The sequence below is a fragment of the Drosophila santomea genome, chromosome 2R (assembly GCF_016746245.2).
Source record: "Drosophila santomea strain STO CAGO 1482 chromosome 2R, Prin_Dsan_1.1, whole genome shotgun sequence".
Classification (NCBI taxonomy): domain Eukaryota; kingdom Metazoa; phylum Arthropoda; class Insecta; order Diptera; family Drosophilidae; genus Drosophila; species Drosophila santomea.
Genome location: NC_053017.2, coordinates 20,054,847 through 20,076,399, shown reverse-complemented (window position 1 = coordinate 20,076,399; position 21,553 = coordinate 20,054,847). Strand labels below are relative to the sequence as shown.

Here is a 21,553-nt window from a genome sequence, read left to right as displayed (position 1 = left end):
ATAGGTACGTACCTGGATTGTAGTTGAACTACTTCTCATTTGACTAAAATAAATAACAATGATTTTGGCCATTGTGTTAACATTTCTTTTTATTATAAACATATATTTACGTTCAGGCTAACAATTTTGTAAAATAAGATATACACACGTCAGCTCAATGAACACACGGGCGAAATATATTTTGAAGCCATTAGGGGACAAATAAAAACCAACATTTTTAGCTAATTTTTATCTTCGGCATCTGTACCAGTTTCAGGTACGGTACGGGCACTTAATTCCGTACCCAACCGCCGCCCTTTTCAACACTGGCACATATGCGCTCTTTCTCGTCATTTCATTCCAATTTTCAAGCTGAAAAGAAAAGAACGTCCGTGTGCGTGTTGATGGCGCGATAAGTGGAAAAAATAAAAACATTTTTCGCAGCTTTGTGGAATACAATTAGTGGCAATACGAGTGCGTTTTAAGTAAGTGCGTGGCGAAAGTGACGGAGCAGAGAAAGAATGATGCGCAACTCGCTACGCGTGAGCTCACTGCAGCAACAAAAGCAATAAATAAAAAAGTGACTTTTACATGCATTCCGCGCACCCACACACTGGCGTTAAATACATACATATTCGAGTGCATTTGTGCATGCTTGTCAACGGGAAAAACGTTTATTCGCGAGCTTGCAATTGCCAGGAAATATTGTACGCAAATTTGTCTAAAAATGATCTCTAACCCATCGCACGCAGACAGACGCAGCGCGCTTATAGGGGCAGCGTATGTATGACGGCATATGTGTATTTATTTTCCACACTCGCCCATCGGTGCAAGTGAGTGTGAGTGAGCGGCGCGCGTGTGTTTGTGCGTCGAGTGCTGAACTCTTGAACTGCAGTACATGGCTTTAATTCGATTTTAGGGATGTGCGGCTTGACGGAGCGGGAGGCGATCGAATTAATGAGTACATGATAAACAACTGGACGCTTTCCGAGCCTCCGAATCGCTTGTTTTTCTCTAACAAGTGGCTTGTGGCAGCCATATTGTTTTGCCTTGCGTTTGCGGCGATGATCGCACTCGCACCCCCACACACACACTCAGTCAGTCAGTCAGTCCAGTTTGTGTGTATACATATTTATTCAATTAAATATTTGCGTTTAATTAAAAAGGAGTGAAACTGCAAGAATTGATTTATTTGGGTAAACAAACAGTGAGATCAGTGCAAATTTAAAAGAGATAGAGAGTCTTTGTTTTTCTTTTCGGTTTTTCGTCATGCTAATTGAACAAGCGATTAATTGAACAATCAGCTGTTCCAATGGAAAATACGCAAATCTGGAAAGGATCGCTGGAATTTTCCTGCTTGTGTGTCCGCTCTGAACCATTAGTATAGCATTAGTATTTCAGTTTTTCGGCCAAAAACTTGTTTTTTCCCCAACCCCAAGTCGTCATCCATTAAATGTTTCGTGAAAACTAGTCAGCAAAAAGCACAACAATAAAACCAGCAACAACTGCTGCCTGCGAGTGACAGAGAGAGCAGGAGACAGGCAGAGAGAGAGGGAGTGAGTGAGAGCGCGGGGAGAGAGTCATAGCCATTGGAATATGTATGGCTTGCGCGTGAGTGTGTGGGTGTGCAGTTCAGTTATCTGTGTTGGAATAAAAACAATGAAATTGCAAGGAGATCGCTGCCTGCATTTGAACCCACTCCGAGCCGCCCCGCCCCCCTTAACCCTTCACCACCCACTCAAAAAAAAAGGCAAACAAATATTTTAATGTACATGCATTAATGCCCGAAATGTCTTCAAACGAATTTTGTGTGCCCACAGGTTTAAGTGAAAAGTAGCAGTGCAAATATATACACACATATCAAAACCCATTGGAATAGTGCAACCAAAAACACATAAAACAGTACTAAAGCAGCGAAAATCAACGCAATTAAATCACTTCTGTATTCAATTCGGCCCAATTTTACTAGCTAATTGTAAAATAGCTGCCGAAAGCATTCCGCAACCACTGCTGGTAACTGGACAAAAACCAATGCGAACAATACTCCACGGGATCCTCCGACTTCGAGTGGCTTACGCATGCCTTTGAATTTGCATCTTCGCACCCGCACAGCAGCCAGCAAAAGCCATCGCAGAAAACCCTATGGATGACCCATCAATCAAAAAACGGTAAGTTCAACTGCTCCACTGTTTCCATGCGCTATAATTTCCCCCACTTTCCCACTGGTTGTTAAATTGCTCGCATTACGATAAGAGTTTATCTTTTGTCCTCGAGAGAATTAATGATTGTTATTTTCGCTCTTATTCGCAAGCAACAGTCGATTATACTAACAAATATACGATATAGAGGCAGGTTTAATGCAAATAAATAAATTTTACAAGCGACAAATTATTTTATCTAAGAACTGCCAAGTTATGTAAGATCGTTGCCTAAATAGTGTAGCAGTCTTGAAAACCACTAATTTATCTTCAAGTAAATAAATATTCCAATAGTATGGGTATTTAAACAGTTCCAAAGTGAGATACAGACGATTTAACTGTGCATTAGATCACCGATCAACTTTTGTAAAAAATTACTAATTCATTTGACCCGTGATTAGTCAGCGAGCGTTGTTTGAAAAATGCGAATTGGCGAGGTGAAACTTTTCGCCGTCTCACAGTTCTGAAACGCACTGTGTTTGCTGATTGTTTATACCAATAGTTCCCCCAAGCTTGGGGTTGTTTTTGTGCGGTTTCGACTACCAAATGGATGACTTAATACATATATACTCGCACCAACTTAGGGAGCGGCCAGTTTTCACATTTTACCATTTATTTCTTTTATTGCCACCGAGGGAAGTTTTAGCCCAAATAGATTGGCGAAACCAGTGACTTTCTAAGCATGCTTGTGTGTGCATTTGTTGGTGGTGTCTTAACAACGAATTGTATAATACCCATGCAAAATGATTTAAATCTATTAACAGCTCACCATGCTCACCATGGTGTTGTCGTCTGATTTGTGGGCCTTAACAGGTTTTACTCAGCCCGTCAACTGGCTGCATCAAGATTTCCTCAAAATAAGCCAGCTAAATTTAGACAGAAAGAGAATTCACTTGGATCAAATGGAGAGACATGCTATTGACATGGGCCCATCAGTCAAAAAAGTTAATGTAAACATTTGATTTTTGGAGGTCTTGCCTGCCCGGCTGTTATGGAAATAACTCATCATAATGATGAATTCACCAGGCGGGAAATGAGCTTTTATTATATTCCGGTATACGGACGGATCCGAAGGTACATACTGTATAGTCGGACTATGTACAGATGTATATCCATTCCATTCACATGCAAAATGATCAAATAAGAGGCAATTAAATTGTATCTATTCTTCTGGCTGATTTCATTTTAGCTCAATTAAAAGAGACCCACCAGCGACGACAAATCGCTTGGCTTTGGCTTTAGCTTTGGCTTTGGCCGTGACTTTCGTTACATGTTTGTCGCATTCACGGCGAGGTCTTGATTAGCCACTAATCTAGCTATCTTAAAACCCAGCATACCACATGGGAATCGTTGGCGAAGAGCAGAAGCAGTTCCGCCATGAAATTATTTAGCATTGATTACCTCTCACATAGATGATTGAGCTGGCAACCTGCAGGTTCTATTCAATGCCACAACTCTAGTATTTTAAAGGGTAGAACAACTAACTAACTAATCAACATTCTGCTTTAGAAAATGAACAATACAAATGAATTAATTTTAAGCACAGAGACGGTAGTCACCAATCTGTATGCATAAAAGGGCGATAATAGGTTTTACAAGATAAATAAAATGGTGCCGTTGACAACCAATCTGAGTAAATGGTGATAAAGATTTGAAAGCGATGATGATAGCATTGGATAGATTAGTCACTCAATGCAAAGACTTTGAAATAATAAAAATAATCACTGAGCAATTTGTCTTTTGTATTAAAATAGTGGTGGCTTTTTTGTTTTAAAGATCGAGATGAATTTCATTATGCGGGCATTGTTTAACTCGCTTCAATTTTCCTTCGGTTTATCTGAATCAATTTTAAGTAAGAGTTTTTATTTAACTACATATATTTTGCCCAGGTTACTAGATTTATATACTGACGAACATGAATACGATGAGGTTCAGGAGATACCAGAAGAGTCAAGCATTCAGCCCCCGGAGTCATCAGCGAGCCATCCTAGCGCGAACGGATCCAGCCACTCAGGACCTGGAACTGCAACTGGATCAGGATCAGGAGCAACATCCGCAGGCCCATCAGTGGTTGCGCCACAGTCACCAGCTATTGTTGTGGACTCGGTACCCGAGCTGCCAGCGCCTAAGCAGAAATCTGTAAAGAACTCTAAGAGCAAACAGAAGCAAAAGCAGTTGGCGAACAAGTCGAAGATTCCACGGTCGCCGTCGCTGGCGAGCAGCCTAAGCAGTCTGGCCAGCAGCCTCAGTGGTCACAGGGATCGGGACAAAGATCGGGACAAGGATCGGGATAAGGACCAGAACGCCGTGCCGCCGCAGACACCGCCATTGCCGACGAGCTACAAGCAGACCCAAATGAATGGTGACACCACAACTGCAGCTGGTGGTGGTGTTTCTGCCCCAGCCACGCCCACCACCGCCAATAATAACAATGCGAGCCACAACAACGGCAGCATAATGGGCGGGGGAGTGCAATTGAATCCATCGGACAACGCCAACCCCGTTCTCCAGGCGCCGGGGGAGCGCAGTAGCCTCAATCTGACTCCCCTCTCCCGGGATCTGGGCGGTGGCCACTCCCAGGAGCCCACGACGCCAGCGACCACACCGACTACGCCAAGCCTAGCATTACCAAAAAATTTTCAGTATTTAACCCTGACTGTTCGAAAAGATAGCAACGGATACGGTATGAAGGTATGTGTCCATGAGTTCAGAGTGCAACTCTTTCAGCTGTATGTCTTTTGTGGATATTTAAAACTTAACGTAAAGCATTAAAAAACGAGTAAGAATTTACTGGCAATAAAAAGTGTCACATAGCTTATTAGTAGGCTTTAACCTTTAGCTTGGGCAAGAAACGCCTGTTACTATTGACTTTAAAATGCCATTATAATAATTGATTTAACATTTCACGTTGTTCTCTAGTTAATAAACTTGTAAATTAACAATTGAATGAAAAAAGCAGCTAACGAATGTAAAAATTACATATTTTTTAACATTTCTTTAAATTATTTACAGGTTTCCGGAGATAATCCTGTCTTTGTGGAGAGCGTTAAGCCCGGAGGAGCAGCGGAGATTGCAGGCCTGGTTGCTGGCGATATGATACTAAGGGTGAGTAGAATTAATTCTCCCAATGCACCAATTTTTCTTACGTTTTTGACTGCAATTTTAGGTGAACGGCCATGAAGTGCGACTAGAGAAGCATCCGACTGTAGTGGGCCTCATAAAAGGTATGAAAACGCTGTGCTTACAAGAAAGTAACCAAATTTATATTGTCTAGGTTACGGTACAAAAAATTTGGTCAATGGATTTAAGGATTTCTAGGTGGCGGTGTCTCGAGGTGTTTTTCGGCACTCTTTGCAGGATTTGATGGGCTCCGAGCGGGATTCTGACTGGTGGTTCCCATTGCTGGGTAGTCTGGGGCACTTGCGTTTGTTGTCCATCCAATTTTCCGCCTGACGTTGCTTGCACTTGGAACATTCGCACGGTGGCTTCTTGGGCAATCGCGGCTCGTAGATAAAGCTGTCCCTGTTCCGTTCGCATTCTGGTGGAATCAGAGGTGCCTTTGGGCAGTTCTTGTCCTTGCAATGCGGTGGCACTAGTCCTGGTGGTCTGACCAGAGGAGTTTCATCCAGCTGTCCCTTGGATATCTTTATTTCCTTCTTCTTTGACTGGCTCTCCTTAATGTACTTTTGAATGGTTTCGTTAAAAGCATTGACAAAGCTTGGTACTTTTTCCAAAAACGCAGCCAGTCCCGCGGGAAAAACGCTGAGTACGTCGAAAACCGATTTAACTAACTGATTGTAGTAATGAATGCCAAAGAAGGACCATTCTCCTTGCGGTGGCGGCCTAGGCGGGCAGATGTTCAGTTGACGTCTCGCCCGATCGGCGTAGGGTTCGATGCGCTCCACGGTTTCATCGTACACATCCTGCGTCTTGTCTGGCGATTCCCACACGCCGTAGTTTTTGGTGACCATTACCACAGCATAGACGACGCCCGCTCGCAAAATCAGGCCCACAACCATTTTACCTAGCGTCGGAATCCCGAACTCCCTGTGATGTTTCTAGTGTGACCTCGAATTTTCGACAGCCAATGCCAGGGTGTTTAGGATGGCACCTTTTTGCCACATGTCAAGTCGTCCTTGATCTTGGGTGATCGCTTCGATTTTGTTAGGTTGGAAACTTGCATTCTTCGGGGAATGTTTTCAAAGAATTGCGCACTGCTCTCCGAAAAGATTTCGCCATAACGCTCAGAACGATGATCTCCCTGGAATTTCGATATGTTCGTATCGTTGCTGCTTTTGTGGCTTTTTCTTGAGCCTTCAAACCCATGGGATAGGATCTTCTGCGTCTGGTGCTTAAAGTCCTTTGCCCAGTCGGGCATGCGAAGTGAGAAGTAGAATCCCCGCTGGAGGGCCACACTGCAGTTGTTTGCAGCCACGAATCCGAACTCGCTTTCTCCAAATAGTTGAGGACCCATTGATAGATTCTTGGAGGCTGCAATGACCATCTGCTCCTCCAGTTTTATTTGGCTCACAGACATGCTTTTGCCGTATATAAAAGCCAATAGAGAATTTAATTTTGAAAATAAATTATTTCACCTTGGTTAAAATGGATGAAAATGGGGAGTCAAATTTTTAATTCATTTTTGATTTGAAATTTCTACCGAATTTTGTATATTGTTTCAAAGTAAAAGGTTATGTTTACTAGGTTTTAGGGAAGTTCTAAACCATAAATAAAGTAATTTCAGTGATTTGTCTTCCTCATTTATAGATTCTAATTTAAATGTAAAGTTCATTTATTTATCTCCCTTGAAAAACTGACAAATCCTAGCGCCAATCCTTTCGAAGGTGGCGCCCCAGTAGGACGGAATACCTTTTAAGGCTACCCATGTTTTAGAAAACGCCTAGTTAATGGTTTCGCCTAGTGGCTTTGATGGGGAATAGCATGTGGAGTCTTTGGGGCAAAACTTTTTCTCCAAATCTTGTTTTTTCTTTTGGAGTTCTTTGGATATAGTGGCCCCAATATCTTTGCTCTCTTCTGGCTTGTCGTTTGAATTCTTTGTCTGCAAAGGTTCTTCTGCTTCTATACCGAGTTTACTGGTTGTGGGCTCAATTGGATCGTCCCAAACTCCTAGTTCTTTGGCCAAGTAAATGGTAGTAGAAAATAGCACAAGCTTTATGAGCCTGCGTATGACCATTTTGAATTTGAAAAGGAAAAGTTTTAGAAAATTAGTAGAAAAGTCCAAATAAATATTAATTTCTGACAAACTAATCACAGCTTCTTATCATTTCTTCAAACTTTTAAGCCTCGACAACTGTTGAGCTGGCGGTGAAGCGAAGTCAGAAGCTAACGCGTCCCTCATCGGTGTCAGTGGTAACGCCCTCGACCCCGATTCTTTCTGGACGAGATCGTACCGCTTCTATAACTGGACCACAGCCGGTGGACGTAAGTATTTGAAATGAGTGTCTTAGAGCATTCTAATGTCATTGGTTTTGATTTGCAGAGTATTAAACGAAGGGAGATGGAGACTTACAAGATTCAGACGTTGCAGAAAATGCTGGAGCAGGAGAAACTAAATCTGGAACGTTTGAAAAGCGATCAAAATAATCCGAGCTACAAGTTGTCAGAGGCGAATATTCGTAAGCTGCGGGAGCAACTGCATCAAGTGGGAGCCGAGGTGAGTGAGGGAATATTTTTGTAGGGTATATCTATTTATTCTTTAGGCAAGATAGGTCAGCAAAATCTCCATAAGCCCAGGAATCCTGTCCCTCCCCAAAACATGATATTAATGCCGCAAGCAGATGCCAAGCAGCTCTGTTAACCCAGCTAATAATACAACCTAACAATGCTATTTCGTTGTTTGTAACCGTTTTGAGTTGAGTTGAGCGCTAAACGAAACAAGAGTTCCAAAGGGATTCAGTTGAAACCGAATGATGCTACATGATCTCTATCTTTCTCTTCCATTTCGCGGCATTCTAACGCACTCCCATGATGAAACCCTAACACAGGATGCACCGACTGTTAAACTTCAGGCGGCCGCTGGCAATAAGAACACAGCATTACTAACGCCCAACCAAATCCAACACTTGTCCGCGTCCGCCACTCACAGCAATCAGCAATTCCATCATCTTCACCACCACCACAATCTCCACAACAACAATTATCCGCCACAGCAACAGCCAGCTAGCACCTCACCCGCATTCCTGTCCCTCCTGCCGCGTTCCCTTTCGTCCTTGTCGCTGGGCACGCGAAAGAACAAGACCGAAAAGGACCTAACGACTTCATCTCCCTTTGGCCTTACGACGGATTTCCTGCAGCAGCAACGTATGAGCCACCAGGCGGAGTCAATGTCTCAATCGATGCATCAGCACGTCAGCACTCCGACCTCGCAGCAGTTTTTCCACCCGCATCAGCAGCAACATCGCTTTAAGGAAACTGGACCGTCTTCGAAAGGCAAGAACAAGTTCCTGATTTCGAGGAGTTTAATTGAGGAGGATGTGCCGCCACCACTGCCGCAGAGGAATCCGCCCAGGCAGTTGAATTTGGACTTGAAGAACGGGAATGCATCGCCGGGCGGTTCACACCTGGTGGCTCCAGTTTCCGATCTGGATCGCGCCACAAGTCCCCAGTTAAATAGATCCCAACAGCAGCCACTGCCCAGCAGCACCGACAACAGCCCGAGCAATGCCAAGTCCAAGCGTTCCAAGATCAAAACCAAGGCCTTATCGGATCCCAAGATGTCCACCCAAATGTTTCTGCAAATGGAATCGGCGTGTGCAGTTGGTGCAGCCGGAGGATCCATCGAGGTAGATGGGGGTCCACCACCACTACCGCCTCGTTTGCCTGGCATGATGACGGAGGACATGAGCCGCGGCAGCTGTCAGAACCTCGCTCAGCCCAATTCCGTGGGCACTGCCTTCAACTATCCTCTGGTTTCCACAACAACAGCGGTGCAGAACGATAACCTGAACATTGCCTTTCCTTTGTCCCAACGCCCCAACATTGTCCAGCAGCTGCAGCAATATCAACAGCAGCAGCAGCATCAAATGAGCGGTGGCCAGGCCACAGGCGTAAGTAGTCAACGAATCACTCGATCTCTCTATCTCGCTGCCAAAAAAAGCACTGCCGAAACTCTAACCTTCTAATTCTTTATTTCTTACACCCTTTCCATTCTCTAACATTTCTCTGTTTCATGCTTCTAATTAATTGATTGACGCCATCATAAGTTGCCATTGTAAATAATATTAATTTTAATTAGCTTACCGCTAGCTCAACTAACAGCAACCGAAAAAACTTTTGATTACTCACTAAACAATAAATAACATGCAGGAAATTCTTATTTTGGGTATATTATTTGCATCGAAGATGTAGATTTGGAAAAGCTATTTACAGGTTGAATTACTTTTTATTTCGTGTATTACTTGGGCCAAATATTGTTCGGCCTGTAAGTTTAATTTCTAAACGCTTTTACCTTCACAGGCTCTGGGACAGACACCGAATTTGGGAAAAAACAAACATCGACGCGTTGGTTCTTCACCGGACAATATGCATCCTCGTCATCCGGGTAAGATGCATTTGATTTTACCTTTTTGTAATGTAATGTAAATCTAAACATGAAATCATTAACAGATCGGTTAACGAAAACTACTTCGGGCTCGTGGGAGATTGTTGAAAAGGATGGCGAATCCTCCCCGCCCGGAACACCGCCACCACCATATCTGTCCACCTCTCATATGACCGTGCTTGAAGATCCCAACGAGAACAGTCGCGGAGCAGCAGCAGCCGGACCAGGAGTCTTTATCGAGTCGCATCAGTTTACGCCGATGGCGGGAGCCTCTTCTCCGATCCCGATATCCTTACATTCCGGCCACATGCATGCGGCCCAGTCGAACGATACGCAGAAGGAGATCATCTCGATGGAGGACGAAAACTCGGACTTGGATGAGCCCTACATTGACGAGAACGGGCCGTTCAACAATCTAACACGTTTGTTGATGGCCGAGAACGCCACTTTCCTAGCCATCTTCCTAAATTACGTGATCTCAAACTCGGATCCCGCGCCACTTCTTTTTTACCTGATTACTGAGTTGTACAAGGAGGGCACCTCCAAGGACATGCGCAAGTGGGCCTACGAAATCCACTCCACATTCCTCGTGCCGCGGGCTCCATTGTCATGGTATCGCCAAGATGAATCCCTAGCACGCGAGGTGGATAATGTCCTGCAGTTGGAGTATGACAAAGTGGAAATCCTACGGACAGTTTTTTTACGCAGTCGCAAACGGGCCAAGGATCTGATCAGTGAGCAACTGCGTGAGTTTCAGCAAAAGCGCACCGCTGGCCTGGGAACCATGTACGGACCCACGGACGACAAGCTGGCCGAGGCGAAGACCGATAAGCAAAAGGAGCAAATCATCGACAAATATTTAATGCCCAATCTGCACGCGCTGATGTGAGTACACAAATTTATTTACCCTCTCTTGTATTTGAATATTAATCCTTCCAGTGAGGATGAGAACGGTTCACCGCCGGAGGAAGTACGCAAGGTAGCGTTGTGTTCGGCTCTTTCCACCGTCATCTACCGAATTTTCAACACTCGTCCGCCTCCAAGTAGCATCGTCGAGCGGGTCCACCATTTTGTGAGCAGAGACAAGAGTTTCAAGTCGCGTATAATGGGCAAAAATCGCAAGGTGAGAGATTTGGAATGATATATTTATTTTACATTCTTTTTAAAATAAAAATCGATCACCCTGCAGATGAATGTTCGTGGTCATCCATTGGTATTGCGTCAATACTATGAAGTGACGCACTGCAATCATTGTCAGACGATTATCTGGGGCGTGAGCCCGCAAGGTTATCATTGTACAGGTGAGCGTCTCTCTTAAATTTGCTTTTGGAATGAGTATATTTTTGACTTCCGTGTTGCAGACTGTAAATTGAACATACACCGTCAGTGCTCGAAAGTAGTGGACGAGAGTTGTCCCGGTCCCTTGCCCCAGGCAAAACGTCTTGCCCACAACGACAAGATCAGTAAATTAATGGGCAAAATACGACCGCGCACCAGCGACGTCATGGGAAGTAAGTAGGAGAATCTTACACTGAAACGGAATTAATTAGCGGGATTATATATTCATTTCTAGATGAAAAGCGCAGTAGACAAGATGAGGAATTGGATATTGAGTTGACTCCAGGTGCGACACTTATTTCCAAAAGTAAACAATGCATTTCCTTATACAATTCTAATATTTGTTCTATTCAGATCGTGGACAGACATCGATTGTGCGACAACCCTCTGATCGGCGGCCGGATGCAAACATATCGATAAGGTCGAATGGGAATACCTCCTGCAACACTTCGGCGCTGAACACTACCGACCTGCAAAGTTCTTTTCACGGCAGCTGTGCCAACGACAGTATTAATCCCGGTGGTGGAGCCGGATGCAACGTGGATTTATCCACGAGTGTGGCGTCAACGACTCCGTCAACCAGTGGATCCGTGTCGGCCGGTCTGAGTGCGTTTGCCGAGCTGAACGCCCTGGATACCGTGGATAAGGAAGCGCGTAGAGAGCGGTAAGAATGTTAAAATTTGTACTATTTTCCGTTTATTAAGATACCTTATTACTCGCCCGCAGTTACAGTCAGCATCCGAAGCACAAAAGTGCACCAGTCTCCGTGAATCGGTCGGAATCCTACAAGGAGCGCTTGTCCAACAAGAGGAACCGCAACAGTCGCCGCAAGACCTCTGATCCAAGCTTGTCGTCGCGTCCCAAGTAAGTTAAAGCAATCGATTTCGCTGCCATCTAGGATGAGAAGGGGAAGTTGTGACCTACTGTCTTTATTTCTTGTCCTCCTTCGCCGTCTCAGCTTACCAAATAAATTCTTTCATTCCATTGTCATTGGCTGAGCCACTCCCTAGATCCTCTCAACTAAAGCATTTTCCTACGCCTTTCTGTGGCCGCCAAGTAACCGGATATTAATTTTACTAATTAATGTGAATTGCGACGCACTGCAATCAATATATGCCGTCTGCTTTCCGTTGTCGCGTCTCTGTGGCGCAAAATTTCCACAGACTTTCCACTACACGTTTATTCTAAAAGATTCGCTTTAGTTTGAGTTTTTAATTAAACTATATTCAAGTTGACAAGGATATGATTAGCAGACATTGCCTTAATACATTTCCATGGAATCGCCCCCGCTGGGATGTCGACCAGGGTATCCAGCCTTCGACTAAACATTACCACATACCTCTAATGTTTACGATGACTATTACCGCATACGTATATGTTTAGCAGCCACTGTGGATAGGATAGTTGATTAGACGCCGGCATTGACATCGATTATATTGTCCGCCCCGCGTTTTGCACCGCAATGTAGGTTACGCCAGTCCGCTGCCGACCATGTTAGCCAATGCCAGTATGCGTCCTGGCTTCCAGCTATCCTCGTTCCTTGGCTTCCTGTTGACAAACTGTTTGAGCAACTGGTCCCGACATATTTTTCTACCAACACCTGCCAGAACTGCTGCCCTTTCAGTGGCATTTCTCGCGTTGGAATTGACTCATCAGTCCGACACGGAACGCAATTGAAAATCAAAATAGTGGCAATGGAAAGAAACATTCGGTTTAATCGCAGTAAAAGTTTCAAGACGACGCTAAACTTTAATAGCTTCAAGTAAATCAATATTTTTTATTGAATTTTGATTTGCGAGCCCCAATTGTATTGGTAGATCACAGAATACTCGTGATAAAGTCACTCATGTAAATGGAATTATTCTTTGGTGTATATCTAAAAATAGAGCTTTCGGATGTTACACTTATAATTCTGGGGAAATGTGTGCACACATACAAATGGATTGAAATAAAACTCATTCGAAATAATCGAAATATACAGTTGCTTACTTATTGACAAGTCTTAAAGCATTTTTAAAATTTATTTATATTTATTATGAAGTTTACATAATAGCTTTTTCACTAGACTTGTGGTATATCTTTTTCATTCGTTGATCTACACATTTGTTTTTACGATACCTTAACAAACACATTCAATATTGTTTACTTTTCTTATTTTTCAACACAGTGATGAGCAACTGGACTTGGGTCTTTCGAATGCCAACTATGTGGCCAGTTCAAATTCTAGTCTCTCTTCAGCTGGCGGCAGCGAGAGTCCCAGCACGTCGATGGAGCACTTTGCTGCAACCGGAGCAACGGGTGGCGTCCAGGTGCCGCCAATGGGATTGAACCAGAACCAGCATCCACATCTGCTCATCCAACAGCACGCCCAGCAGTACTGTCAGCAGGATTCCTTTCAGGCAGGTTTGGCAGGAGCCGGTGGGAGCAGTGCAGCGAGCAACTCTAGTTTCTGGAATGCTGGTCACCCGTTGCCTGTATCTCGTTTCACATTGGAGAGCGAGGATGAGGACGATGTGAACGAGGCCGACTGGAGTTCCATGGTGGCCGCAGAGGTGTTGGCAGCTTTAACGGACGCTGAGAAAAAGCGTCAGGAGATTATCAATGGTAAGTTCATCCTAACATTTCCATAACAAACTATACTGTATTGGTTTCCTTTTATTTATTTCAAGAAATCTATCAAACTGAACGCAACCATGTGCGCACCCTGAAGCTGCTGGATCGACTATTCTTCCTGCCACTCTATGAGAGTGGACTGCTTTCCCAGGATCATTTGCTATTGTTGTTCCCGCCCGCATTGCTGTCGCTCCGTGACATTCATGGCGCCTTCGAGCAGAGTCTTAAGCAACGACGCATCGAGCACAACCACGTGGTGAACACCATAGGGGATCTGCTCGCCGAAATGTTTGATGGTCAGTCTGGAGTTGTTCTCTGCGAGTTTGCTGCTCAGTTCTGTGCCCGCCAGCAAATCGCCTTGGAGGCCCTCAAGGAGAAGCGCAACAAGGACGAGGTGCTGCAAAAGTTATTAAAAAAGTCGGAGTCACACAAGGCATGTCGCCGCCTCGAACTAAAGGACTTGTTGCCCACTGTGTTGCAACGCCTCACCAAGTATCCGCTACTGTTTGAGAACCTGTACAAGGTTACCGTGCGCTTGCTGCCAGAAAACACCACCGAAGCGGAATCCATACAACGGGCAGTGGAATCCTCAAAAAGAATTCTGGTCGAGGTCAACCACGCAGTAAAGACAGCGGAGGATGCTCACAAGTATGTACTTATAAGAACGGTGCAATTATTTATATTAAATAAACTTATCCTTAAACAGGCTGCAAAACATTCAGCGTAAGTTAGACAGATCCTCCTATGATAAGGAAGAGTTTAAGAAATTGGACCTGACACAACATCACCTCATCCATGACGGCAATCTGACGATTAAGAAGTATCCTAGCGTGCAGCTACATGGACTTCTGTTTGAAAACATGATTGTTTTGCTGACCAAGCAGGCAAGTTAAACGACATAGTAACATCTCAATGAAGTGGTTAATTAAAAGATTATAATTATATTTTTAGGATGATAAATATTATCTAAAGAATTTGCAAACCCCGCTATCGACCATCAATAAGCCAGTTAGTCCCATAATGAGCATCGATGCGGAAACTTTGATCCGGCAGGAGGCGGCTGACAAAAATTCTTTTTTTCTCATCAAGATGAAGACATCACAAATGTTGGAGCTACGCGCGCCTAGTAGCTCGGAGTGCAAGACGTGAGTAATTTCTGCATTCCTTAAGTCAGTGATTTCTAAATTTTAAATGTTTTTCGCAGATGGTTTAAGCACTTCTCTGATGTGGCTGCTCGCCAGTCTAAGAATCGTTCTAAGAACACCTCAAGCAACCATGACACGAGTATTAGTGATCCAGCTCTCGCCGCTATTCCGCATTCCAACACCAAAGAGTCGTTGGAGTTGAGCACCGATACAGTACAGCCATTGGCTGCGACAGCCACATTGACTACCACTCCCTTGGCACCAATGTTGCCTATAGCCACAGTTACACCGGCTCCAGCGACCAATAATAGTAATGTTAGCTCTATTACTGGAATTCAGTTGCGAAACCCTCAACGGGATGTGACAGCAAGTGAATCTGATGCGGATTATGTTAACACACCAAAGCCGCGTTCCAGCCAAAATGAAGTTAATCGCTCTATCTCCATAAGGAGCACTGGGGAGCCCATTCAGAAGTATTCTGCGAATGGGACTGAAGCAAACGATGTTACTTTACGCCACTCTCAGTCGACTAGAGAATCGGTTAGACCAGGCTCTACCGGGGAGGAGAGAAACTCCACCTACGGTATGGTTGGAGGTAACTCCAAACGCGACAGTGCCAGCATTGTTTGCTCGAACAACTCAAACAACACGCGCACCCTGTTGATGCAAAGCCCCTTGGTGGACCCCACGGCCATTCAGGTCAGCATTAGTCCAGCCCACACGGCAGAACCTGTGTTGACTCCAGGAGAGAAGCTACGCCGCTTGGACGCCTCTATTCGGAATGATTTGCTGGAAAAGCAGAAAATCATTTGTGATATCTTCCGTTTGCCTGTGGAACACTACGACCAGATTGTGGACATTGCCATGATGCCAGAGGCGCCGAAAGACAGTGCAGATATTGCTTTAGCTGCTTACGATCAGATTCAAACCCTGACCAAGATGCTGAACGAGTACATGCACGTGACACCAGAGCAAGAGGTCTCAGCGGTGTCCACGGTGGTTTGTGGCCACTGTCACGAGAAGGAAAAGCTTCGTAAAAAGGTGGCACCATCCGCATCGTTTTCCTCATCACCACCACCGCTGCCGCCCCCCAATAGGCAGCATGCCCAGGCTCAGGCCCAGATACCGCCATCACGGCTGATGCCCAAACTACAAACCCTTGATCTTGACGAAGTTGCCATACACGAAGACGATGACGGATACTGTGAGATAGACGAACTGCGCTTGCCGGCGATTCCGTCCAAGCCACATGAACGGCCCACAACGCCACTGGCTCCGTTCAAAACTGAACCGAATACTTCACAATCTGTTGTCCTAGATTCCTTGGAACGTCAAACCAATGATAATGTTCCTGAAAAATTACTGGAACAGGAACAACTCGAGGGCGATACGACGGAGACCAAGGCTGAAGATGATGAAGAGAAAACTGTACCGTCAGATAAGCTTAGTGAATCATGTAGTGAAGAGATGCAAAGTGTGCAGGCGGATATCACAAAGGAAATGGCAGTCCCAACGACCTCTAAGAATGAAGCTGCGACAACAGCCTCGGTGAATGAGTTACCAACCCAGAGCCGCGAGATAAAAACAGCTGAAAATGCCAACAAATCTGTAGCTGAGAAGAAGGAGAATAACGAGGAAACCGTAAATATAAAATTTTATTTACAATTTGCGATAAGTTCTCTTTTAATTAATGTTCCACTTCAGATCGAACAAGACGAGGTATCGAGGGTCGATAGCTCCACACAAACATCACCAACTGAAGCGCCAAGGGAGTCGGATAAGTTAACTGGAGGATCGAGCAGCACCTGCGGGCCGAATCGCATTCAGCACGCCAGTGTGCTGGAGCCGAGTGTGCCCTGCCATGCACTCAGCAGCATTGTAACAGTACTGAATGAGCAGATTTCCATGCTTTTGGTGAGTTTTAATTTTGATTAGTCCGAGGTCAACTCTGTAACTTTTCTTTATCTAATAACAGCCAAAAATTAACGAACGCGATATGGAAAGGGAGCGATTGCGTAAAGAAAATCAACACCTTCGCGAGCTTTTAAGTGCGCTGCATGATCGACAGCGAGTTGATGAAGTAAAGGTAATGACTCAAAATTGCTAACTAAAATATCTCAGCAATGTTGACACTGTGTCATTTCGCAGGAAACTCCGTTTGATCTTAAGAAGCTGATGCATGCTGAGGATGTAGAGTTTGACGATGATATTGACGCCATTTCCAACAGTTCGCTGACGCCAACGCCTACGCCGATTCCCGCGGCCTCACCTAGCGCCAGCGGCCAGGTACAGACAGCGGAAGCCATGAGGATTACTAGCACTGAGGATGAGGAATAGGAAACTTGTTTAATTTTTTTTGTATAAAATACATATTTGTTCTTGTTTTTCCCGCACGCATTTGACCAATTGAATTGGCTGCGTCTATGTTTTACGAGTAGCCTTTCTTAGAGCATGCCTTTTACTACTGTTAATGTAGCTTCATTTGTTTTCTTAAAATATTATGTATTCCACAAGAGCCGATAACACTTTAAATTAAGTCTAACATTGTCCCCTCGTAAAACTAATTAAATACATATATATATGCATATTATCGACTTAAAAAATATCAGATAAACACGCAATGTTTGATACATTTATAAAGAACAATAAACAACATAGTTATTGAGAAGAATAACGAAACTGTTCATATACATATTTTTCCGTAAAGGGAAAATAAAGTAAAAAGTAAACACCTTAGTGCGGCATCACCACCTCCAAACGAGTGATTCTATAAATAAATCATCATCTCGTTCGAGCTACGCACGCAATTAGCAAAACTACTTAGCAATACGACAGGGCTCCTGAAAAAGAGGGATATTCCTCAGCCAGCAGCACTGCAGAGTATATTTATAATTGCTCAGTGCGTTTTAGGTGGGTAGACGAGCAACAAGCCACGACCCCGTAGGCAAAATCACTAAATCACTTTGCTCGCCACGCAACAGACGTAATCGATGCAAGAATTTGGCGAAAATATTCAGCAGGCTCACGATGAGAAGCTGGGCAGGTATGTTCAAACAGCTCTCTAAAGCAATAATTAACTTATATTCCTGTGCAGGCATCTGGTGGCTAGTATAAGCATCGAACCGGGAGATACTATACTGGAGGAGCGACCCTTGCTCGTAGCCCCGCACTGGGAATGCCATCAGCTAAAGTGCGCCCAGTGCCTTCAGGAATCCTATGTGATATGCCGAAGGTGTCAGGTATTTCCCCTTTGCATGGACTGCAGCCAGCATGATGAATTCGAGTGCGAGTTTTTCGCCAGCGGGGCGGGGAAAGCCCTCTGCAAGGATATTCTTGTTAAGAATTTTGGCATATGTGGCCTTCTAAAGCTCCTCCTCTTGCTGGAGAATCCTAATACGCAAGCAGATTGCCAAATGCTCATTGGTGTGCCTATAAATCTGGGTGATTACCGCGACGGAGAAGGAATGTGGCAAGAGCACGAGGAGCTAGTGGTGCGTCCTCTAATGGAGTGTGGCCTAGTGGATTGTCTACCCACTCAGCAGTTGACTTCGGATGTACTTCACGCTCACTGCATACGTATCGACAGTAATTCCTTCGAGGTGACCGCCAAGGATGGTGATACCTTGAAGGGAGTTTTCGTTTGGGGTGCTACTTTGCCGCATCACTGCGTTCCGAACACGGTGGTCGCATTGGATGAACAGTTCAACATGAAGCTATATGCGGCGGTTCCCCTGCAGCCCGGCGACATTATATACAACTCCTACACCAATCCGCTGATGGGCACCAGTCAGAGACAACACCAACTGCGTCTAAGTAGGAGACTGGAGTGTACCTGCACGCGCTGTCTGGATCCAACTGAGATGGGCACCCATATGAGCAGCTTGAAGTGCAAGGAGTGTGGCGGATTTTCAGTTTGCGAGATTGATTCAAATGGAAAACTGGGAGACTGGCGCTGCCCGGATTGTAAAGCCCTGCTAACCGCTGCCGAAGTCCACGAACTACAGGCCGAAGTCGGATCAGCCTTGGTAGACGCCATGGGTGACCTGCAGGTCTATGAAGCCCTGCTGACCCAGTACGGGCCACTGCTGCATCCCAATCATTTCATGCTGCTGGATATCAAGCAGAACATTGCCAGTATTCTGCGAGCGGCCGCATTAATGAACTCCATGGACCAGCCTTGCAAAAAACTCCTCGCCCGCCGGGTGGAACTCTGCTCCGACTTACTGCCCGTCTGTCGGGCTGTGGTCCCAGGCATCTCCAAGTTGTATGCCATTGGTCTGTTTGAGTATTTGCTGGCCTTGGTGGAGCTTGTGGAATTGCAATTCGCCGAAAGTGATCTGAATAAAAAGGAATATGTGGTGAGTAAAATAAATATGTTGAACATTTAATTCAAGTATATCCCAGTTTTAAAATTCAAATTATTAAATACGTATTTTTGACAGGCTCATTTAAAGACCGCAAGTCTGGTGGCCACGGAAGCAATGGACCTACTTCGCTTTGAGCCCGAAAACTCGGCAGAAGGCTATCTTGCGGACCGGATTTCGATGGAGCTGGAGCGGATTGAGTCCGATTTGAAGAAATACGGCAGATAGTATACCCACTTTAGGTATCATGTATCCGCTTTGTGCCACTGCTGTGGCGATTTTAAATATAAAACAAATTTGATTAGTGGAAGGGAAGCGAACACAATGCGCTCCCTTCAGTTGTTGCCACTTTTACATTGTGTACCGGCGACATGGTTCAACGTTTGGTTGGGTGGGGGAATCATTGACCAAGAAATAAATAAAGAATTGTCGTTCAATTAAAAATAAGTTGCCAGCATGGCGCTGGTTGTGTTGTCAGTATGCCAAAGGTAGCCAAAGGGAACGGGAACAGAGAATGGCCGCAGTAACCGACGATTTTGCAAGGAAGTGCGAAATAAAGCAGAATGACACGCTGGGCAGGTGGGTGCATCTATAACCCATTTTATATATTTAACCCCTATGGGTTATCTTTCCTTGAAGATTTGTGGTTGCCCTCTGTAATCTTCGGGCTGGCGAGACTCTGCTGCTGGAGAATCCCATCGTAGTCCTACCCCAAATCGGTGATAGACGCTGCTCCAAGTGCTTTATGCTAACCCAGAGTTTTTGTAGGTAGGTGGACTCCATACAAATTTGTCATCCATTTGCGAATCTTATGTAAACCCTTTAGAAAGTGCCGTCTTTTGGCTTTGTGTGAAGATTGCTCGGATCATGATGAGCGCGATTGCCGAAGTCTTGCTGAAATGAATTTGTCCAACGACCAGGTGGAGCTGCTCCAGAGAAAGGAACACACCGAAATCCAGTCAGCTCTGAAATGTCTGCTGTTAAGAGAGCACGAGGAAACCCTGCCCTTGTACGAGGAAATGTCTCAAATGGACTCCCAACTGGCGAGTAGAAGAGGCACCGATATCTGGAAAAGCTACCAGGAGCACGCATTTGCTCCTCTAGATTCTGGTGGAGTGCTAAAACAACTACGAGGCTCGGCGGATGAGGACTTAGTGCAGGGCTTGCTTGGCATCCTGGACGTAAATGCCTATGAGATAAGGGCTCCGGAGTCGGGTGGCGCCATGAGAGGACTGTATCGTAGGGCGGGACTCTTTCCGCACAGCTGCATGCCCAACCTGGTCATCTCAATCGATGACGAGCGACGTATAAAGGTCTACGCCAATCGGTTTATAGCCGCCGGAGAGATCCTTTACAATTGCTACACCAATGTGCTCCTAGGCACCGAGGAGCGTCACCAAATTCTGAAGGAGGGCAAGTGCTTTGACTGCACCTGTCCGCGGTGCCAGGATCCCACCGAGCTGGGAACACACATGAGCAGTTTCATGTGCAGCCACTGCTCCTGCACGGGTGGCTACATAGTCCGTCAGCCGAATACGGGAATTTGGCAGTGCCTTCTAAATCCGGAGCATACACTGAAACAGGAGTTTGTAGCGAATATGCTGGAGCGGGCTAAAGAGGAGATATTCCACGCAAGGGATGATATTTACAGGCTGGAGCTCCTCTTGGCCAAGTTGAGTCGCCTTCTGCATCGGAATCATTTCCTAATGCTCGACCTAAAGCAAAATATCGCTTCTATATTGCGACAGATCCTTCAGAACATGGCAACCCGACCAAATAAGAAGGTCTATGAGCGGAAAATTCGTTTGTGCCAGGAGATATTATTGGTACTCAAGGTCGTAACCCCTGGAATCTCCAGATTAAAGGCTATCGCCCTCTATGAACTGGCCAACACTCAAGCCGAATTGGCCAGAAAAATGTATACAGAGATGGAGCATAGTGCCAACGACCTTTTGGTGGGAATGTCCTGGATTTATTTCTTAATATTACCTTAATTACATTTTTTCCAGGCGGAATTGGAACGAGTTGAGGTCATGCTGCGGGAGTCCCTGCGAATGCTTCTATTTGAGCCACTGGCCACTCCAGAGGGTCAGTTGACGCGATCAATGCTCCGAGAGCTGAAGGAGCTGCAGGATGATATAAAAAATCTTCGAGAATCTGATGACGATGTGGTAAATTAATAAGATCTACGAGTTTTTGGTTTAAAACTAGTTTTTGAATTGGAAACAGGATACTATATTACTTGAGTTTAACTTCAAGTCAAATAAAAGTTTGTCAAAAGTAATGAACAAAAAGTTACAAGCAACTAGTTTGCTTTAGCTATTACTGGAACTATTTACAACTTAGCTTTATAGG

General features: G+C 44.9%; 6 protein-coding genes across 9 annotated transcripts; 3 read left to right on the top strand and 3 right to left on the bottom strand.

The window, feature by feature from the left end:
* Positions 1–326: 326 nt before the first annotated feature.
* On the top strand, positions 327–17,505 carry LOC120445746 (rho guanine nucleotide exchange factor 12). 4 transcript variants are annotated; one of them, XM_039626321.2, is made up of 24 exons: positions 327–464; positions 1,800–2,147; positions 4,067–4,868; positions 5,190–5,282; positions 5,344–5,401; positions 7,480–7,619; positions 7,678–7,851; positions 8,183–9,244; positions 9,654–9,738; positions 9,804–10,623; positions 10,678–10,861; positions 10,928–11,039; positions 11,100–11,249; positions 11,312–11,362; positions 11,431–11,740; positions 11,803–11,940; positions 13,244–13,680; positions 13,746–14,337; positions 14,396–14,573; positions 14,641–14,834; positions 14,894–16,475; positions 16,539–16,748; positions 16,810–16,920; positions 16,983–17,505. In XM_039626321.2, the coding sequence occupies exons 2-24, from the start codon at positions 2,122–2,124 to the stop codon at positions 17,169–17,171; spliced, it is 7,698 nt and encodes a 2,565-aa protein (XP_039482255.1). In that variant the 5' UTR covers positions 327–464; positions 1,800–2,121; the 3' UTR covers positions 17,172–17,505. The 4 variants fall into 4 exon arrangements, with proteins under 4 accessions (XP_039482255.1, XP_039482258.1, XP_039482257.1 ...); XM_039626323.2 differs by having other exon boundaries at positions 333–453; XM_039626322.2 differs by having other exon boundaries at positions 333–468.
* Positions 5,419–6,196, bottom strand: LOC120445751. The gene has a single exon (XM_039626329.2). It carries the CDS (start codon positions 6,194–6,196, stop codon positions 5,492–5,494), a length of 705 nt encoding a protein of 234 aa, XP_039482263.1. The 3' UTR covers positions 5,419–5,491.
* LOC120445752 lies at positions 6,277–6,728 on the bottom strand. The gene has a single exon (XM_039626331.2). The coding sequence runs from the start codon at positions 6,712–6,714 to the stop codon at positions 6,277–6,279; it is 438 nt and encodes a 145-aa protein (XP_039482265.1). The 5' UTR covers positions 6,715–6,728.
* LOC120445753 lies at positions 6,651–7,371 on the bottom strand. The gene is given in 1 exon segment (XM_039626332.2): positions 6,651–7,371. A coding segment is annotated over 1 exon segment (402 nt). The 3' UTR covers positions 6,651–6,969.
* A 209-nt stretch (positions 17,506–17,714) lies between the features above and the next one.
* On the top strand, positions 17,715–19,645 carry LOC120445750 (SET domain-containing protein SmydA-8). Its single transcript, XM_039626328.1, has 3 exons — positions 17,715–17,877; positions 17,929–19,192; positions 19,277–19,645. The coding sequence occupies exons 1-3, from the start codon at positions 17,825–17,827 to the stop codon at positions 19,424–19,426; spliced, it is 1,467 nt and encodes a 488-aa protein (XP_039482262.1). The 5' UTR covers positions 17,715–17,824; the 3' UTR covers positions 19,427–19,645.
* Positions 19,646–19,689: 44 nt separating this feature from the next.
* On the top strand, positions 19,690–21,405 carry LOC120445749 (SET domain-containing protein SmydA-8). Its single transcript, XM_039626327.2, has 4 exons — positions 19,690–19,777; positions 19,838–19,966; positions 20,025–21,153; positions 21,208–21,405. The coding sequence occupies exons 1-4, from the start codon at positions 19,713–19,715 to the stop codon at positions 21,376–21,378; spliced, it is 1,494 nt and encodes a 497-aa protein (XP_039482261.1). The 5' UTR covers positions 19,690–19,712; the 3' UTR covers positions 21,379–21,405.
* The last annotated feature ends 148 nt before the right edge of the window (positions 21,406–21,553 follow it).